General features: G+C 37.9%; 1 protein-coding gene across 1 annotated transcript in view; it reads left to right on the top strand.

The window, feature by feature from the left end:
• The first annotated feature begins 11,784 nt into the window (after positions 1-11,784).
• LOC136252782 (poly [ADP-ribose] polymerase tankyrase-2-like) overlaps positions 11,785-20,342 on the top strand; it is a 49,183-nt gene continuing 40,625 nt past the window's right edge. The window contains exons 1-2 of the mRNA XM_066045349.1: positions 11,785-11,809; positions 19,638-19,746. Of these exons, the coding sequence (XP_065901421.1) occupies positions 19,651-19,746 (96 nt within the window). The 5' untranslated portion in view covers positions 11,785-11,809; positions 19,638-19,650. The remainder of the gene's footprint in view (positions 11,810-19,637; positions 19,747-20,342) is intronic.

Below are 20,342 nucleotides of genomic sequence, written 5' to 3'. Positions count from 1 at the left end.
AGACCACCTCATTATGTGACCATGGCAATGTCTCAAACATAGCTAAGATGTACTTCATGACCTCATTAATAGAGCCACTATGCCACACTACATACTTGTGTACAAACACATGTATGAAATTGGCATACCTCAAGTATAACAACTTTAGTATGTCAATCCTCAATGACTGGAACAATTCCATCAAATCTCTTGTCCGCTGATGCAGAGTTGCATTTAGCATCTTGTGCACCTCTGACATGAGCTGCAGTCAACTGATCCCCTCCAAACAATATGGGATGAGCCACAACACTACGCACAGATTGCTTAGTGTTACTGTTAGGTATATCAACTTCTGTCTCATATTCTACCACAGGAACATATTGGTGGATGTGTGTCAATATCTTAATCATGTCTTCTCCCTTGTTCTCATTGTGAAGCAATACTCCCAGAGGTACCTGAAAATATTATTTATAAATTATCGTATAGCCTTAATAATTTGAGGGGCAAATTTTCGAGGTTGAACATGGTTGCTAAAAATAAATTTTTCACAGATTTGCAAACACTCCCAAAATGTATTAGACTATATGGAGATCTAAATATTTCAAGGATAAAATTTTCACTGGTGACACACAAAACCATAAAATCAGTAACCCCCCCCCTCCCTCGAAATATTTAGGCTATATGGTATGTTTTGCTGTATACATGGTCTGCTATGAATTAGACAAACAATCAATAGAATAAACGCAACACAAAAAGGTATCTTTTCTTAGTAATGCTGTACACTACTTACCACTGTGGACTTTCCACTCATTTCTGTGTAATACTGGTGCTTCAAGTGCCATGCAACTACATCAGAAAAGCTGAAAGTAAAAAATGGAAAGTGAGAGACTATAATCCTGGAGATCAACATTGACAAATCAGTAATTAAGGATTCATCGCTCTTCACATCTGGGAGTAGACTGATTGCCAATTTACTGGGACTATTTCAAACATGTAGGTGGTTTTGTGATTGGTAATTGACTAAAGTCTATACGGTCACAAACAGACATGTGATGGAAATAGTGTAGTGACTGATCCTGCCGGCTATCCATCCACATATATCGAGCCTTCACTGTCAAGTCAAGATTATCTCCCACTAATTTGTATGCGGTTGGTGTTAAACTTTGTTCATTAGAAACATCACCATTTTGCACATCCTCCATAACCTGTGTCCCATTCTCTTCAATATGCATATGTGGCTTAATATGAGGTAATATTCTCCTTAAAAATCCTGAAAGAAATCATTGTAACCAGTTACACAAGTTTCAAAGTTACAACTTTAGCTACTAATATCTTAGTTACAAAGTCATAACTTTAACTACTAATATCTCAGTAATCTTTTATGACTTTAGCTCCTAACATCTTACTACAATTGGTTAAAAAGGTATGTTGTGAAAATTTATCCTTTAACTGGTTTCAGAAGTTACAAATTGTGGTGGGAAATGGTACAGTAGGTTATAATAGGTTACAATGGGTTACAATAGGTTACAGTGGGTTACGATGGGTTACAGTAGGTAACAATGGGTTAAATAGGTCACAATGGGTTACAATAGGTTACAGTTAGTTACGATAGGTAACAATGGATTACAATGGGTTACGGTAGGTTACAATAGGTTACAATGGGTTACGGTAGGTTATAATGGGTTACAATAGGTTACAGTGGGTTATGATGGGTTACAGTAGGTAACAATGGGTTACAATAGGTCACAATGGGTTACAATAGGTTACAGTTAGTTACGATAGGTAACAGTGGATTACAATGGGTTACAGTAGATTACAATAGGTTACAGTAGGTTACAATGGGTTACGGTAGGTTATAATGGGTTACAATAGGTTACAGTTGGTTACAATAGGTTACAGTAGGTTACAATGGGTTACAGTAGGTTACAATGGGTTACAATAGGTTACAGTGAGTTACGATAGGTAACAATGGGTTACAGTGGATTACAGTAGATTACAATGGGTTACGGTAGGTTACAATGGGTTACAATAGGTTACAGTAGGTTACAATAGGTTACAGTAAGTTACAATAGGTTACAGTGAGTTACAATAGGTAACAATGGGTTACAGTGGATTACAGTAGATTACAATAGGTTACAATGGGTTACATGTGTAGGTTACAATAGGTTACAGTAGGTTACAATAGGTTACAATGGGTTACAGTAGGTTACAATACGTTACAATGGGTTACAGTAGGTTACAATAGGTTACAGTAGGTTACAATGGGTTACAATAGGTTACAATAGGTTACAGTAGGTTACAGTAGGTTACAATGGGTTACAGTAGGTTACAATAGGTTACAGTAGGTTACAATGGGTTACAGTAGGTTACAATGGGTTACATGTGTAGGTTACAATAGGTTACAGTAGGTTACAATAGGTTACAATACGTTACAGTAGGTTACAGTAGGTTACAATGGGTTACAGTAGGTTACAATAGGTTACAGTAGGTTACAATAGGTTACAATACGTTACAGTAGGTTACAGTAGGTTACAATGGGTTACAGTAGGTTACAATGGGTTACAGTAGGTTACAATGGGTTACAGTAGGTTACAATAGGTTACAGTAGGTTACAATAGGTTACAGTAGGTTACAATGGGTTACAGTAGGTTACAGTGGTTTACAATGGGTTACAATAGGTTACAGTTGGTTACAATGGGTTACAGTAGGTTACAATGGGTTACAGTAGGTTACAATAGGTTACAATGGGTTACAGTGAGTTACGATAGGTAACAATGGGTTACAGTGGATTACAGTAGATTACAATGGGTTACGGTAGGTTACAATGGGTTACAATAGGTTACAGTAGGTTACAATAGGTTACAGTAGGTTACAATAGGTTACAGTGAGTTACAATAGGTAACAATGGGTTACAGTGGATTACAGTAGATTACAATAGGTTACAATGGGTTACGTGTAGGTTACAATAGGTTACAGTAGGTTACAATAGGTTACAGTAGGTTACAATAGGTTACAATGGGTTACAGTAGGTTACAATAGGTTATAGTGGGTTACGGTAGGTTACAGTAGGTTACGGTAGGTTATAATGGGTTACAATAGGTTACAGTTGGTTACAATAGGTTACAGTAGGTTACAATAGGTTACAGTAGGTTACAATAGGTTACAATGGGTTACAGTAGGTTACAATAGGTTACAGTAGGTTATAGTGGGTTACGGTAGGTTACAGTAGGTTACGGTAGGTTATAATGGGTTACAATAGGTTACAGTTGGTTACAATAGGTTACAGTAGGTTACAATGGGTTACAATAGGTTACAGTGAGTTACGATAGGTAACAATGGGTTACAGTGGATTACAGTAGATTACAATGGGTTACGGTAGGTTACAATGGGTTACAATAGGTTACAGTAGGTTACAATAGGTTACAGTAGGTTACAATAGGTTACAGTGAGTTACAATAGGTAACAATGGGTTACAGTGGATTACAGTAGATTACAATAGGTTACAATGGGTTACATGTGTAGGTTACAATAGGTTACAGTAGGTTACAATAGGTTACAGTAGGTTACAATGGGTTACAGTAGGTTACAATACGTTACAGTAGGTTACAATAGGTTACAGTAGGTTATAGTGGGTTACGGTAGGTTACATTGGGTTACAGTAGGTTACATTGGGTTACAGTAGGTTACAATGGGTTACAGTAGGTTACATTGGGTTACAATAGGTTACAATAGGTTACATTGGGTTACAATAAGTTACAATAGGTTACAATGGTTTACAGTAGGTTACAATGGGTTACAATAGGTTAAAATGGGTTACAGTAGGTTACATTGGGTTACAATAGGTTACATTGGGTTACAGTAGGTTACAATGGGTTACAGTAGGTTACATTGGGTTACAATAGGTTACAATAGGTTACATTGGGTTACAATAAGTTACAATAGGTTACAATAGGTTACATTGGGTTACAATAAGTTACAATAGGTTACAATGGTTTACAGTAGGTTACAATAGGTTAAAATGGGTTACGGTAGGTTACAATGGGTTACAGTAGGTTACATTGGGTTACAATAGGTTACAATAGGTTACATTGGGTTACAATAAGTTACAATAGGTTACAATGGTTTACAGTAGGTTACAATGGGTTACAATAGGTTAAAATGGGTTACAGTAGGTTACATTGGGTTACAATAGGTTACAATGGTTTACAGTAGGTTACAATAGGTTAAAATGGGTTACAGTAGGTTACATTGGGTTACAATAGGTTACAATACGTTACAGTAGGTTACAATAGGTTACAGTAGGTTATAGTGGGTTACGGTAGGTTACAGTAGGTTACAATAGGTTACAGTAGGTTATAGTGGGTTACGGTAGGTTACAGTAGGTTACAATAGGTTACATTGGGTTACAATAGGTTACAATACGTTACAGTAGGTTACAATAGGTTACAGTAGGTTATAGTGGGTTACGGTAGGTTACAGTAGGTTACAATAGGTTACATTGGGTTACAGTAGGTTACATTGGGTTACAGTAGGTTACAATGGGTTACATTGGGTTACAATAAGTTACAATAGGTTACAATGGTTTACAGTAGGTTACAGTAGGTTACATTGGGTTACAATAGGTTACAATGGGTTACATTGGGTTACAATAAGTTACAATAGGTTACAATGGTTTACAGTAGGTTACAATGGGTTACAATAGGTTAAAATGGGTTACAGTAGGTTACATTGGGTTACAATAGGTTACAATGGGTTACAATAGGTTACAATGGGTAAATTACAGTAGGTTACAATAGGTTACAATGGGTTACAATGGGTAAATTACAGTAGGTTACAATAGGTTACAATGGGTTACAGTAGGTTACAATAGGTTACAATGGGTTACAATGGGTAAATTACAGTAGGTTACAATAGGTTACAATGGGTTACAATGGGTTACAATAGGTTACAATGGGTTACATTGGGTTACAATAGGTTACAATGGTTTACAGTAGGTTACAATGGGTTACAATAGGTTACAGTAGGTTACATTGGGTTACAATGGGTTACAATAGGTTACAATAGGTTACAATGGGTTACAATAGGTTACAATGGGTAAATTACAGTAGGTTACAATAGGTTACAATGGGTTACAAGAGGTTACAGTAGGTTACAATAGGTTACAGTGGATTACAGTAGATTACAATAGGTTACGGTAGGTTACAATGGGTTACAATAGGTTACAGTGAGTTACAATAGGTAACAATGGGTTACAATAGGTAACAATGGGTTACAGTGGATTACAGTAGATTACAATAGGTTACAATGGGTTACAGTAGGTTACAATAGGTTACAGTAGGTTACAATAGGTTACGGTAGGTTACAATAGGTTACAATGGGTTACAGTAGGTTACAATAGGTTACGGTAGGTTACAGTGGGTTACAATGGGTTACGGTAGGTTACAGTAGGTTACAATGGGTTACGGTAGGTTACAGTAGGTTACATTGGGTTACAATAGGTTACAATGGGTTACAATAGGTTACAATAGGTTACAATGGTTTACAGTAGGTTACAATAGGTTACAATGGGTTACAGTAGGTTACATTGGGTTACAATAGGTTACAATGGGTTACAATAGGTTACAATGGGTAAATTACAGTAGGTTACAATAGGTTACAATGGGTTACAAGAGGTTACAGTGAGTTACAATAGGTTGCAGTAGGTTACAGTGGATTACAGTAGGTTACAATCAGCTACAATGGGTTACAATAGGTTACAATGGGTCACAGTAGGTTACAATAGGTTACAATGGGTTACAGTAGGCAGTGTTGGGCAAGTTACTTTGTAAAAGTACCTAGTTACATATTACTTGCAACTGAACTATTTAGTTACAGTTACATATTACCAATAAAATAAAGTAACTGTAATAGTATTACATATTATATTACTTTGTGTCCACAGCCTTAAGCTGTCACGTGTGAAACTACCACCTTATCACGTGACATGATTGCGTTGTTTGACAATATGCAAATCTTGGTTATAAGTAAGAAGCAGGTGAATAAGCTTCATTCAGTAGGCCTCGTTACTTCGTTGTGGCTAAGTGTTACTAACGAGACTAGTAACTTCATTACTTGTAGTAATAATATTACGTAATATTAGACTCGTTACAGTAACTATATTACTTATGTAACACATTACATTTGTAAGTTAAGTAACTTGCGTTATATTACCTGTTTTTATAGTGTATTTCGTTATATTACTTTGTTACCACAAAAGTAATAATATTACGTAACGCGTTACATAAGTAGCGCGTTACTCCCAACACTGGCAACTAGAATGGTTGAGGGCATTACCACCAATTTGTCTACTGATTTAGAAGTAGTCAGTGAGGAGAAAGATCTTGGCGTGTGTGTAGGAGTGACTTAAAACCATCTCTACACTGTCAGAGAGCTGCAGTTAAAGCTTCTCAGGTTCTTGGTCTTATCAGAAGGTGTTTTAAGATTAACTCGGTTGATATGCTTGTCTTTTTATTCAAAATGTATGTATGTCCCATATTGAGTACTGTGTACAGGTTTGGAATCCTTATCTGGCCAAAGATATCAACATACAGTACTAGAAAAAGTTCAGAGACAAGCCACCAATACCTTCATGGTCTCAGTCACATTTGTCATATGAAAGCCACTTAAAAATAAGATCTGTATCCCTTTACAATAGATGCCAATGGGTAATTTGATTAAAGCCTACAAAATATTGAATAACTACTATGACATGGAACCTACTATATGCACCCTTGTATTGTAGTTCAACCATTACCAGAGGCCATGGGCATCAGCTAAAGTTGACGCCTAGGTCATCGGCTAGACAACAGGTTTTTTGCTATTAAATCAATGGAACTCTTTACTAAACACATGCAGTTGTTTTTAAGGAAGAATATGTGTCCAGAATGTTCTAGAACTCCGTAGAACTATTTAGAACTTCGAAGAAATTTGATTATTCTAGTTATTGCAGAATGTACTAGAACAGTAGTATCTATAGATGATTTAGTTTTGTACAAAAGGATTTGTCATTTGTATGCTGTTATCTCTGATTTTGCTGAGTTATAAAGTTGTTGCTAGTTGTATTCTGCTGTAGTACTGTTTTTAATATTACAAGTCTGGGTATCTCTAAACTAGTCATTCTACTGGACTAGTAGCTATCTCTGCAACAGTTATAACTGCACCCACCATAGCAATGTTAACATTCAAGCACTATAATTATATCAGTGTTTAGATAATTTCTAGAAGCAATTTAAATATATAATTATTATGGGAAAGCTTGCCAACAATTTGGAAATCATGTCCCAATCAAATAATAATAAGTTGATTTGTTTCAAAGTATATAACTACCATTAAAAACAAATTCCAAACTTTCACACTACAATTTTTAAGCTGAATGAGTGTAGGTTTAATTGTTAGGAAAAACTCAAAAGTGTGTAGGAGTAGTTTTACGATATATATATTGTGGCATAATCATTGTGGTTGCCATGGATACAAATAGTTTCCATTTGATTCATGGAAATTAAAAATATCATAATGCAAAACAACAGAACACTGTCAATCAGAAGTTATAGTCAAATATACATAAGTTTCTACTATTGGAAGTGTAACAAGCTGAAACCTACTGTACCTTGTTGTAACCCATCATAACCTGTTGTAACCTACTGTAACCAAAAATAACCTATTGTAACCCATCATAACTCATTGTAACAGGCCTTAAACCACTGTAACTGTTTGTAACAGACTGTAGCCTATCATAACCTGTTGTAACCTATTGTAACCAACCGTAACTTCCTGTAATCCACTGTAACCTGTTGTAACCCATTATAACATGTTGTAACATACTGTAACCTGTTGTAACCCACTGTAGCCTACTGTAAATTACTGTAACCCATTGTATAACCTACCGTAACCTATTGTAACCCATTGTAACCTACCGTTCATAACCCATTGTAAACCACTGTAACCTACTGTAACCCATTGTAACCTACTGTAACCTATTGTAACCCATTGTAACCTACTGTAACCCATTGTAACCTACTGTAACCTACCGTAACCCATTGTAACCTACTGTAACCCATTGTAACCTATTGTAATCTACTGTAACCCATTGTAACCTACCATAACCCATTGTAATCTACTGTAATCCACTGTAACCCATTGTTACCTATCGTAACTCACTGTAACCTATTGTAACCCATTGTAACCTATTGTAACCTACTGTAACCTATTGTACCTACTGTAACTTATTGTAACCCATTGTAACTTACTGTAACCCATTGTTACCTACAATAACCCATCGTAACCCACTGTAACCTATTGTAACCCATTGTAACCTACTGTAACCTATTACAACCTACTGTACCATTTCCCACCACAATTTGTAACTTCTGAAACCAGTTAAAGGATAAATTTTCCTTTTTAACCAATTGTAGTAAGATATTAGGAACTAAAGCCATAAAAGATTACTGAGATATTAGTAGTTAAAGTTATGACTAAGATATTAGTAGCTAAAGTTGTAACTTTGAAACTTGTGTAACTGGTTACAATGATTTCTTTCAGGATTTTTAAGGAGAATATTACCTCATATTAAGCCACATATGATTGTAACCTATTGTAACCCATTGTAACCTCTTGTAACCCAATTTAACCTACTGTAACCTATTGTAACCCATTGTAACCTATTGTAACCCATTGTAACCTCTTGTAACCCAATTTAACCTACTGTAACCTATTGTAACCCATTGTAACCTATTGTAACCCATTGTAACCTCTTATAACCCAATTTAACCTACTGTAACCTATTGTAACCCATTGTAACCTCTTGTAACCCAATTTAACCTACTGTAACCTATTGTAACCCATTGTAACCTATTGTAACCCATTGTAACCTCTTATAACCCAATTTAACCTATTGTAACCTACTGTAACCCATTGTAACCTATTGTAACCCATTGTAACCTACTGTAACCTATTGTAACCCATTGTAACCTACTGTAACCCACTGTAACCTATTGTAACCTACTGTAACCTATTCTAACCCATTGTAACCTATTGTAACCTACTGTAACCCATTGCAACCTATTATAACCCATTACAACCTATTGTAACCCATTGTAACCTATTGTAACCCATTGTAATCTACTGTAACTTATTGTAACCTACTGTAACCCATTGTAACCTACTGTAACCTACTGTAACTTATTGTAACCTACTGTAACCCATTGTACCTTACTGTAACTTATTGTAACCTACTGTAACCTATTGTAACCTACTGTAACCCATTGTAACCTACCGTAACCCACTGTAACCTATTGTAACCCATTGTAACCTATTGTAACCTACTGTAACCCATTGTAACCTACTGTAACCCATTGTAACCTACCGTAACCCATTGTAACCTACCGTAACCTACCGTAACCCATTGTAACCTACTGTAACCTATTGTAACCTACTCTAACCCATCGTAACCCATTGTAACCTACTGTAACCCATTGTAACCTACTGTAACCCATTGTAATCTACTGTAACCCATTGTAACCTATTGTAACCCATTGTAACTTATTGTAACCTACTGTAACCCATTGTAACCTACTGTAACCTATTGTAACTTACTGTAACTTATTGTAACCTACCGTAACCCACTGTAATCTACTGTAACCATTGTTAAACCCACTGTTACCTATCATAACCGACTGTAACCTATTGCAATTTGTTGTGGCCACTGTAATCTGCTTTAACCACTTCAAATATTTGTAATTTCCCACTACAATTTGTTGTTCCATTCAGTTCGTCTCCACTGTAACCTAGTAACTTCTGAAACCAGTTACAAGAGAAATTTTCACAACATCTAAATACCTCATATTGTGCCATATCTATCAATATGGGAGCTCACTGAAGGCGGAAGTATTATGGCTTACTTTGTGTAAATTGGCTAAAGTTCAGTGTATCATCTTGTGAAAGTAATATGGCTTGGCTAATGTTCAGTGTATCACTTTGCAAATCTGGCATGTCATCTTCTGATGTAATTGGTGAATATGTTGGTGCTACCACTGGCTCAGAAATTGATGAAGCAATAGATACTTCATCTGCAGAAGCATCTGTGCTACAGAAACCATCGTCAGTACATCCGCCTTCACCAAAACCCACCAATTACTAAAATGAAAATAAAATACATTATAAAATGGTCGCTATACAATACTTTAAAAATTTCTAACCTCCACTTCTCTCTGCAAATTTCCATGCAAAGAGTTCCTCCATTGACAAACCTTTTCATCAAACTTTGTTCCAGCTGCACTGATAATTGATGTTAAAATTTGGTGTGATACACATAAATTAAGCTTCTGCAACCGTTGAAATGCCTGCATATAGCTAATTATGCATTATCAGAAATTTTAAGAAATGACAAAATATACCTGCTTTCCAGAAAGACCAGCATATAGTATGAGAGCAATGATGTTTTGTACCAAACACATTTTATTGAATCGAAATTTCAACAGAATAGCAACACATATTCCAATGGTGGCTTTTCTATTGGTACGAGGCTTCTTGGTTCTTGTACATGCCTGAAGGAAGGCCAATAGCATTGGCGCATTTGCTGCTATGTCTTCAAGCAAGCGATCCCATGTAAAGTCCTGCAGACTGCAATTGGAATGTTCTGGATTCAGTACACACTTGGCATCAGTAGAGCAGAGTTTACGAATTTCTTTGTGAAGAATTCGTGACATGCTTGCATTCAAATACTTGCGAGTTGCAATACCTCGCATGCATTCTGTAATTAACTTCTTCCTACTTCCTCTGGCTATATAGCCTTGCCTAATGGCCTTCTGGTAGGTGTAAGTAAATAAGTCCTTCTTCGCTTACATCTCCCAATTTGAATCTAAATAATCATAGTTTTGAGTAGATTAGTGAATGTGATTAAGCATACAGATTAAATCTACTGTGACATCATAACACAATATTCACAAACAATATTACTAGTTATTACTGAGTTTAGTTATGTCCCTACAACTGACCAAAACAGGAGTGTCTGGTGATTCCGGACCTAAAGAAACACATAACCTTGGCCTCTTAGGAGTTGATGCCATAGCTGATGCATCTAAAGCACTATCAGCTCTACATCTGCGAGTATTTGGTGATAATACACCAACTGCATTACTCACATTTCCTTTTAGAGTATCCAGCAAATCTGTAACTCTATTGTACCGAGTAAAACAATGTCTACACATTTTTCCATTATTGTAGATCAGTGAGTGCACGTTCACCTCGTCTACGCTAGTGTTCACATCATTGGGTTCTCTCTGCAAATATTCTTCTTCAAGGAGTTTAGAAATCAATGGGACGACTTTCGCAGACGCATCAGTTTTTAGGAGTCTGTTTCCCTTGGCAGTTGTAGCTATACGTAATATCGCATTTACGCACGCCAAACACACAATGGGAAGCGTTTGTTGAGAATTTTCCACAGCGTTTAAAGACATACCTTGGTAATATCGAGAAAACAAAGGAATACAATATGCCTTACGCGGGGAACCTGACGTAATACCGCATTCCATCTGCACAAGTACGTGATGCTAGACAGACCAGACCCTTATAAATCTCTAATCAAAGGGGCGGCCGCGCCAGACTAGAAAGCTACATGGCCCATGCAAATAGGGCCACTAGTAGGGACACATAACATGAGCCCCATAGATGGCCTTATTAACGAGATTTCACTTTTGTATTTTGTTGGAGCAATGCTGGCGGCATGCGCGTGCGCATTGTCGTAAAGGATCTATGGTCTTACTATTAACGAAAGGGTGTGGCACATTTCAGTGCGGTGAGTTGTATGCACGTTTAGCTTACATGTATGTATGTTTCCCAGAGACTTAGTTTTTCAGCAGTTTGTTATCCTACTAGTGACATTATAAACAGACGCAGGGACGTGGACTATGTGCGATGTGCGCTAATTAGAGTACTTAAACCGGCGGTGATTCGCAAAAATTATTGTAATTGTTAAACCATCCATTATGCACTTCTATCCCAAACCATTCATAATGCACTTCTTCTTCTATCCATTATGCACTTCTATCCCACTCAATACCAGGACATTGTGAATGATAATGGAGCAATGGCGGATCCAGGATGGGGCATTTGGGGCAAATGCCCCCCCCCCCCCCCCCCCTCATGGAGGAGCCAGCCATGCTTCTGATTAAAATAGCTACGAAACTTTGTCAGACCAAGATCAGTTTATCAACTCATGAAAATATGCACATTTTACTAGCATTTATTACAAATTCACCTGAAACCAAAACAAACCAAAGTCAAACTAGCCGTGAAATAGTCATCCAGCACCTTCGTGCGTACTAAGCGCCTCCAAAAATAATTATCGTGTTGCTGTTTGAGACATTCGGAGCCTTTCAAGCAGCTTTTAAGACTTCACAACCATCTTACAAGGCCAAAATAGCAAAAACCAGCAGTGAGACACTACTAAGAGGTGATTATTTGCTGCTTCAAAAATGCAGCATGCACTGAACTAGAGAATATGGCTCTCCCCAACCACCTACAACTTACCCTGTTTGTGCCCCTCCCCTTGCCAGCTCCTGTATCCGCCCCTGTGGAGATTCTATCCCTCTTGTATGTGAGACCTTGGTATTTGGTCACCATATGCCCTATCAATTCAGTGGCGGATCCAGGATGGGGCATTTGGGGCAAATGCCCCCCCCCCCCCCCCCCCCTCAAGAAATTGCATACAAGATCGAGATACTCTAATAGAGCAGTCAATTACTCTAATAAAGCAGTCACAATGTTCATGAGGCAGTGTAGCTTACCTATGAAGCTATAAATAGGATTTTATTTTACATAACAGACGTGATATAGTTGGTAAGGATAACTAGCTATTATTGTTGTGACCTTTTTTTTTTTTTTTTTTTTTTGGTCTTCAACTGGTTTTCAGCAAGTTTTTTTGGTCTTCAACTGTTTTTCAGAAAGGTGCCCCCCCTCTTTCCAAGCTCTGGATCCGCCCCTGCAATTTTAGGATCCATAGCTGACAGAACAACTGTTAGAAACAGTTTACCTCGAAAGTTTGCTAGGCGCCAACTTCTCCAGCAACTGTCTGTGACTTTGTGGAGGTACAATGCAAAAATGATACTCCGCCAGTATTCGCTTACTGCTGAGGACGAATTTCCTGACTTTGACATTTCATTTTCATTTTATTAATTAGCAAAGCCCCTAAAGGGGTAAAACGCTAATACAAAAATTTATTTAGTTATTAGTTAATACAAGTTTAAAATCTGCAAGGGATCGAGCTCGCAAGGGATAGGTTATTAATGTTATTAATTTGGAGATTGTTCCATTCAGGTATCGTTTTGGGGAAGAAGGAGAATTTGTAAGTATCACAAGAGGTTTGAATGTGGTAAAATTTACAGGGATGATTTGATCTCAGTCTTGCGGGTGAGGGTAAATATTGTTCAGGTATTAATTGAAGATGATTTACAACTTTGAATAGTAGGATTAATCTAAGATATTTGCGATGACTTTGGAGTGTTGGCCATTTCAAATCATTTAGCATCACAGTTACACTGTCCAAATTATTATTCCATGGTTTGTTGAGAACAAATCTTGCTGCTCTGCGTTGAACTGACTCTAGTTTGTTGATGTCTATTTGATGGTGAGGGTCCCAAATAGGATCACAATATTCAAGTAGTGGAAGCACTAGTTGTTTGTATGCTTGTTCTTTCAAGTAAGTAGGGCAGGTTCTTAGATTTCTTTGTAGGAATCCCAGTGTTCGATTTGCTTTGTTACATTGGTTATACGTTAAGTTAAGCACGTAGCTAGTAATAGGTATATAGTTAGGTAATAAGTAGTAGTATGGTGTAGTTGTCAGTATGTACGTGTGTTACTTCTATCCCAAGTGGGACCAATCTGTCAGAGGTGCTAACTTTAGCAAAGACTACGAAATTTCCCACCTTCACACAATCCTCCTGTGACGGCGCTGGCTCTTGATTGTTAGCTAGCTAACTAGCTAGCTGGTTATGATCAGTGGTTTGGCAACTTCATTCGTTCAACTGATTCGACACCCTAATGCGTGGTGGTTGGCTGGAATCTTGATGGCCTGCTGATCAAATCATACTGGGTATAAAGTGTGTGTGTGCGTGCGTGTGTGTGTGTGTGTGTGTGTGCGCGCGTGCGTGCGTGTGTGTGTGTGCATGGTGTGTGTGTGTGCGCGTGCATGTCTGGCCCTTCCTCTAAGGTAGCAAGCTAGCTATTTGTCCTATTTCACTCCAGGATATTCGGTTGCATTAGCTATTAATTCAAGAGGTATACTACCATAAGGCCTGCATAGTGCTTGTGACCGAAGATAGTTGATTATCAAATATTCATATTGACAACTTAACTTCAACTGACATTTATGCTTGGTTTCTTAATATTTTTAAGGGGAAAATCCTATAAACGTTTTTGAAGTTCAAAACTGCTGAGCTGCTTCATTACCTCAGTGCTTGATCACTTGTTACAGCTTAAACCAGCCAGTCCTTGATTGCATTTTGATCCCGGAATCAAGTGCTGATACTAAACCAATGAAAGTGACTACCCCTTGTTATTGTACTCATTTGTACCATAATGATATAGGTGAATTAATCCAGTTGTCTTCTCTGGCGTGGGTGTTGTACACAGACCATTAATGCAGGCTTTTGTAGTGGTGGAAGAAGTATAGTTGATGTGAGAGGGCTGACCAGAGTAAAGAATTTCTGGCAGCAGGGGCCTGCAGCCCCCCCTCCCCCTCCCAGTAGCTGCGCTTTCATGATGTCTCAAAATTCACTCAGCTTGTACATGCAATTTGAAACATTTTAACTAAAATGCCAACTTATATTTAGTGTAAGTATTTAAAACACAGACTGTTTTGGCAAATCGTTTAGTGTTACGGACTACGGGATTATTAAATATACAACATTTATAAGCAATACAAACATTAAACACTTGGTGCAGTGGTAATATACCATTTCTCATAGGAAGAGCTGTCGTTTGATGCCTGCTAGCTATACATGATTTTTTCATTTTAGTCTACTTTTAGTAACAAGTTTTTATGAAGCATATTGACTGCTCTATTTGGGTATTTGAGTATTTTATTAGAGTGTGTATTATACAGATTTTTTTACATCAGCCTTACTCTTGGTAGGTAAGCCCCCCCCCCCCGAAGACCAAGGGGGCTTCACCCCTTAGCCCTCCCTCTGCATTTAAAATAAGTTCCCCTATGGGTGACTCTCGAGTGTGACACTTGGCCAGAATCTGGGTGGTCAGCTGATCAAGTCGCAATGGATTGATTTTTTTGCCCTTCTCAGCTTTCTGGGGATTTTTTTCAATGTTATCCAAAGGTCTTCTATAGGCTAGTTTAATGCCTCTGCAGTAGTGATTTCCCTCCAGTATCTAACTCATTAAGTAGATGAAAACAAACCCAAAAAAGGCCCTTACCATTGGCAACCATGAGAACTGCCAATGCTTACAAATACTTGCAAATATCACTGCCATGGTAATATAAAGGATAGATTATAGTTAAATCCCATTACGAGGGTAATATCATTGTTATACAGGTAGAGTTGAGGATGAGTGTAATAACAAGGATACACAGGATATAACTCTTTTAAATCCCAGAGTTTATGGAGTTTCCTGTGGGTGTGTGCATAAGATGTTTCATTTGGATTGTGTAGAGATTTACTGTAACTTTGTATAGCTACAGCACATAAGAGACACTATATCAGGCTATATCGAACAGTATGGTAGTACTGGGATAGCCCCAAAAATGATGCATGCCGCCTAAAATGCTGCCTTTAAAAATTGTCCTAGAGACTTCTCATTGGAATAAAATTAGTCATCTGGCATCATAAAAAACAAGAAAACACTGAGATGCAGAATCATGGAACTCGTAGTTTGGTCTGCCTTCTAGCCTGACCACAGTTACAAGGTTTTGGGCAGCACACTGTAATATACTCAGTCAGTGAGTTGCTATCATACGTACTGGACCAACAACAACATAAGGCAATAGAAGGAGGATGTACAATCACGTATAAGTTACAATTGCGAAAAAGTTTAAATATGGAAAACTGGTATATGCATGTGTACAATTACATGATAATTCTAAGTAATATTCAAGTCGCAATGTTAGAGGTACTGGACACCTGGTAGAAACCTGTAACTTCACAATAAGTTTGAGACCATACATATTAACGATCTAGGTTGACTAATTGTGGAAACCACACCATTTAACCAATATAATTGTTTACTTGAACACAATGACCTCACCTCACCCTTTATTAGTCTAGCTGTATTAATGATATAAGGGTTTGTTTAAACCATCACAATGAAATAGTGTTACTGTGTAAATGATTAGTCATTTTGTTGCATATTTAGTAAGTGTAAGTGCCTTTTACTGGTATGTTGTTTGTAAACATTTCTATATTTGGCTATTTGCTTCATTGGTAAAACTGTTTATTATGATGTCACAAACTAAGCTTCACTACAGGGTCATAACTAACTTATTGAGCAGCAGCAGCAGCAGCAGCAGCAGCAGCAGCAGCAGCAGCAGCAGCAGCAGCAGCAGCAGCAGCAGCAGCAGCAGCAGCAGCAGCAGCAGCAGCAGCAGCAGCAGCAGCAGCAGCAGCAGCAGCAGCAGCAGCAGCAGCAGCAGCAGCAGCAGCAGCAGCAGCAGCAGCAGCAGCAGCAGCAGCAGCAGCAGCAGCAGCAGCAGCAGCAGCAGCAGCAGCAGCAGCAGCAGCAGCAGCAGCAGCAGCAGCAGCAGCAGCAGCAGCAGCAGCAGCAGCAGCAGCAGCAGCAGCAGCAGCAGCAGCAGCAGCAGCAGCAGCAGCAGCAGCAGCAGCAGCAGCAGCAGCAGCAGCAGCAGCAGCAGCAGCAGCAGCAGCAGCAGCAGCAGCAGCAGCAGCAGCAGCAGCAGCAGCAGCAGCAGCAGCAGCAGCAGCAGCAGCAGCAGCAGCAGCAGCAGCAGCAGCAGCAGCAGCAGCAGCAGCAGCAGCAGCAGCAGCAGCAGCAGCAGCAGCAGCAGCAGCAGCAGCAGCAGCAGCAGCAGCAACCTGTCTGGTGGTAGTTATCATCAAATGTGGCACTGTGACACCCCCACTGGAATTTTACCTCAGTTAAAATCCTCCAACTTGCTGCTGGGTGGGGCATATCTAACATTCATTTGATAGATGACCTAAATGAAATTCCCTTACTCAGTGACCATGTAATAGATGGAGTAAAGCACGTAATGTGTAAAACTGGATTGAATTCTGAAAGCACAATGAGAGTGGAGCATTAATATTAATCTAGTGCAAGGTTGAAAATCACTTCATATGTTTATATGTGATCGATGGTGTTGCACACATACCATTACAATTGCTTTTCAAAAAGCATGAATCTATGGTCATACCAATACACTATATACACATATCAAGAGTTTAGATACTACTGTACATGAAGTAGACTTTGATACTGAGGTAGTACTTTCAGCAGATTGTTTTAATGCCGTGATACTCTTGAGTCCAGTATGATGCTGAATAAGCCTTTCTGGTACATTAGCTGGGAACTTCAACATTACCTGATATACTCTAAGGCTATAGTCTGTAAAATTTTGTGATAAGCTTGCCACTTTCAGCTTTGTATATAGTGAGCTGATTTTTACTGACTGGGGACCTGTTATACAATGGCTTAGATGGATCATTTGGAAATGACAGTGGTGTGAAATAAAAGACATCAGCCTTTCTTGCATCAGCAGGTAGCTTTTTAAAATATTTATCTGACAACAACACTATTAGTATAGCGGTGTAGCCCCCAAAATTGGTAATATTGTGCACTTTTTCATAAACCATGAAGCTTTCCACGTAAACAGTACTCCTCATGACATATAATTTTAGATATAGTGCCATCGCTGAGTTGACCTTTTGTGACTCTTACGGCCATTTTGTACAGAAAATTTAACATTTTTGTCTTTAACTCCCTGAGGCAGTAATTAACTGGTTAAAACATGGTACCAAATAAAAGAGCTTGTTGATAGAAACAACTTGGTTTTTATTTGAAGTCAATAGGTGATTTCATTACAAAGTTATTATCATTTTTACTAGCTGCAAAATTTGATAAATTTACCTGCCCTCGAGGTGTGAATTACCTGTGGGCAGATGTAGATAATTATGCATAAATTTATCAAATTTTGCAGCTAATAAAAAAACCCATAACTTAACAATGAAATCACCTATTGACTTCAAATAAAAACCAAGTTGTTTCTATCAACAAGATATTTTGTTTGGTACCATGTTTTAACCAGTTAATTACTGCCTCACGGAGTTAAAGACAAAAATGATTGATTTTCTGTACAAAAATGGTCACCAAAGGTCAAATCAGTGATGGCACTATATCTTAAAATACATGTATTGAGGAGTACTATTTATGTGGAAAGTTTCATGGCTTTATGAAAAAGTGCACAATGTTTTGGTTGTGCCACTATACTATGTTATCAGTAGCACTCTCAAATTGACGCACTATGTACTTTGTTTTCAACATTGAGGTTGTTAAATCCACCCTGATGATTTTTGGACTCAAACTCCTGATATATGCACATAACATCCAACTTTGTTCCCTTCAACACTCTTTGCAACTGTGAGATCCTTAGACTCCTTTGCTTAGCACCTCCTCTAAGACAGAAATTCTTTTCATTATGAAAAAAACACAACTCTTAATTAAATAAGCCTATAAAAGTGTCAATATTTAAAACAATAATTTTTGCTCATCTTTGGAACTTAAAACAGCCATTGACTGTAATGCCCTTTGCATGCAACTATTTAAATACTGCATCACAATTGCATAAATGTCTTTTGATAGTTATAAAAGATATTTTTATCTTTGTCCGTTGTTCTTCAAATATACCAAACGCAAGTAAATACTCTGAGATGTGTATTCGCTACCATCAGTTCTTCACGCTTCTGATATAAATTTACACAAGCACTCAATGCTATTGCTTTGTTCTCAAAGACATTATTGGGACAAGGATTACTTCTTTCTAGCTGCTTGCCATGTGTGAAAGTTGTGAATAGCCTAGTCATCATTCTTTGCAGTATTCAGTGGGTATAGCCTCCTTCTTTGAGTTTCACTACATTTTCAGGATTATCATGAAAAGAAAATCTCTTTACGTCACTAGATCTCACACCCTTTTCCTGTCACCATCTTGAGTCATTCTTGACAGAGGTACTCTTTGTTGAGCTCTTCACCATTTTCTTATCTGGTGTATAGCCATTTCAAACTTGCTGCACTGACTACAGGGATACCATCTTGGTACTCCTAAACAAAAATTACTTTTGATAAAGTGTCTGGCTTTTCCATCCTAATCAAAAATTTGCTAAAACATGATCCATGAGCACCTGCTTGTTTTTTTCATGTGATTTAAATTCAAACAATACAATGTCGTAGCTACGCTACCACCCAATCCTTCGCTATATAGGTTTTTAATAAATACAAATTGCAATCTGTATGTAGTAGAAGGAAGTCATCTACTTACGACCTTTACAAAATAGTTGCCTCACAGACATACTTATGACCTTTTACAAAACAGTTGCCTCACAGACATACTTATGACCTTTTACAAAACAGTTGCCTCACAGACATACTTATGATCTTTTACAAAACAGTTGCCTCACAGACATGCTTGGAAGTCAACTACCTAAGAAGCGTTACATCACAGTTTGTAACACAGACGTGCTCAGAATTTGCTTGATGTGGACACAGACGAGGATAAATGTGAGTCCATGATGTATGCATTGTACGTACTGCAGAATGCCAAAAGGCACCAGTCCGGCTGAAGATCAAGTTTGTAGCCTTAGCCATTATCGAGTTACACTTGTCCGAAGACATTAATTAGTCAGTCAGTCAGTCAGTCAGTCAGTCAGTCAGTCAGTCAGTCAGTCAGTCAGTCAGTCAGTCAGTCAGTCAGTCAGTCAGTCAGTCAGTCAGTCAGTCAGTCAGTCAGTCAGTCAATCAGACAAACAGTCAGCAGAAAATTCCACTGAATAAAAACTTTAAAATTCTGTAGCAACCCATCTGAAGTGTTTTTGGCCATTCTGGAAGAACTGATATTGACAAGACACCAGAAGCTGTTATAAAGCTGCTTTCAGATCAATATTTTATTTTTGTGAAAGGTGCTAACCTCCATGATCCTTAATATACAGTACCACTATACTGTATGATAGTGCTCTTGTAGTAATTATATCTGTTTCTTGTGCAAATATACCAATATCTGTTATATGGCTTCCATTATCTTCATGACGCATTGCAAGAAACTTTGATACGATATCTTACCAGCAAAGAATTAGCTTTTTGTCACACACAAGATCAAT

Source organism: Dysidea avara, chromosome 4 (genome assembly GCF_963678975.1).
Source record: "Dysidea avara chromosome 4, odDysAvar1.4, whole genome shotgun sequence".
Classification (NCBI taxonomy): Eukaryota; Metazoa; Porifera; class Demospongiae; order Dictyoceratida; family Dysideidae; genus Dysidea; species Dysidea avara.
The sequence above is the reverse complement of the archived record's forward strand: the minus strand, read 5'-3'. Positions and strand labels throughout refer to the sequence as shown.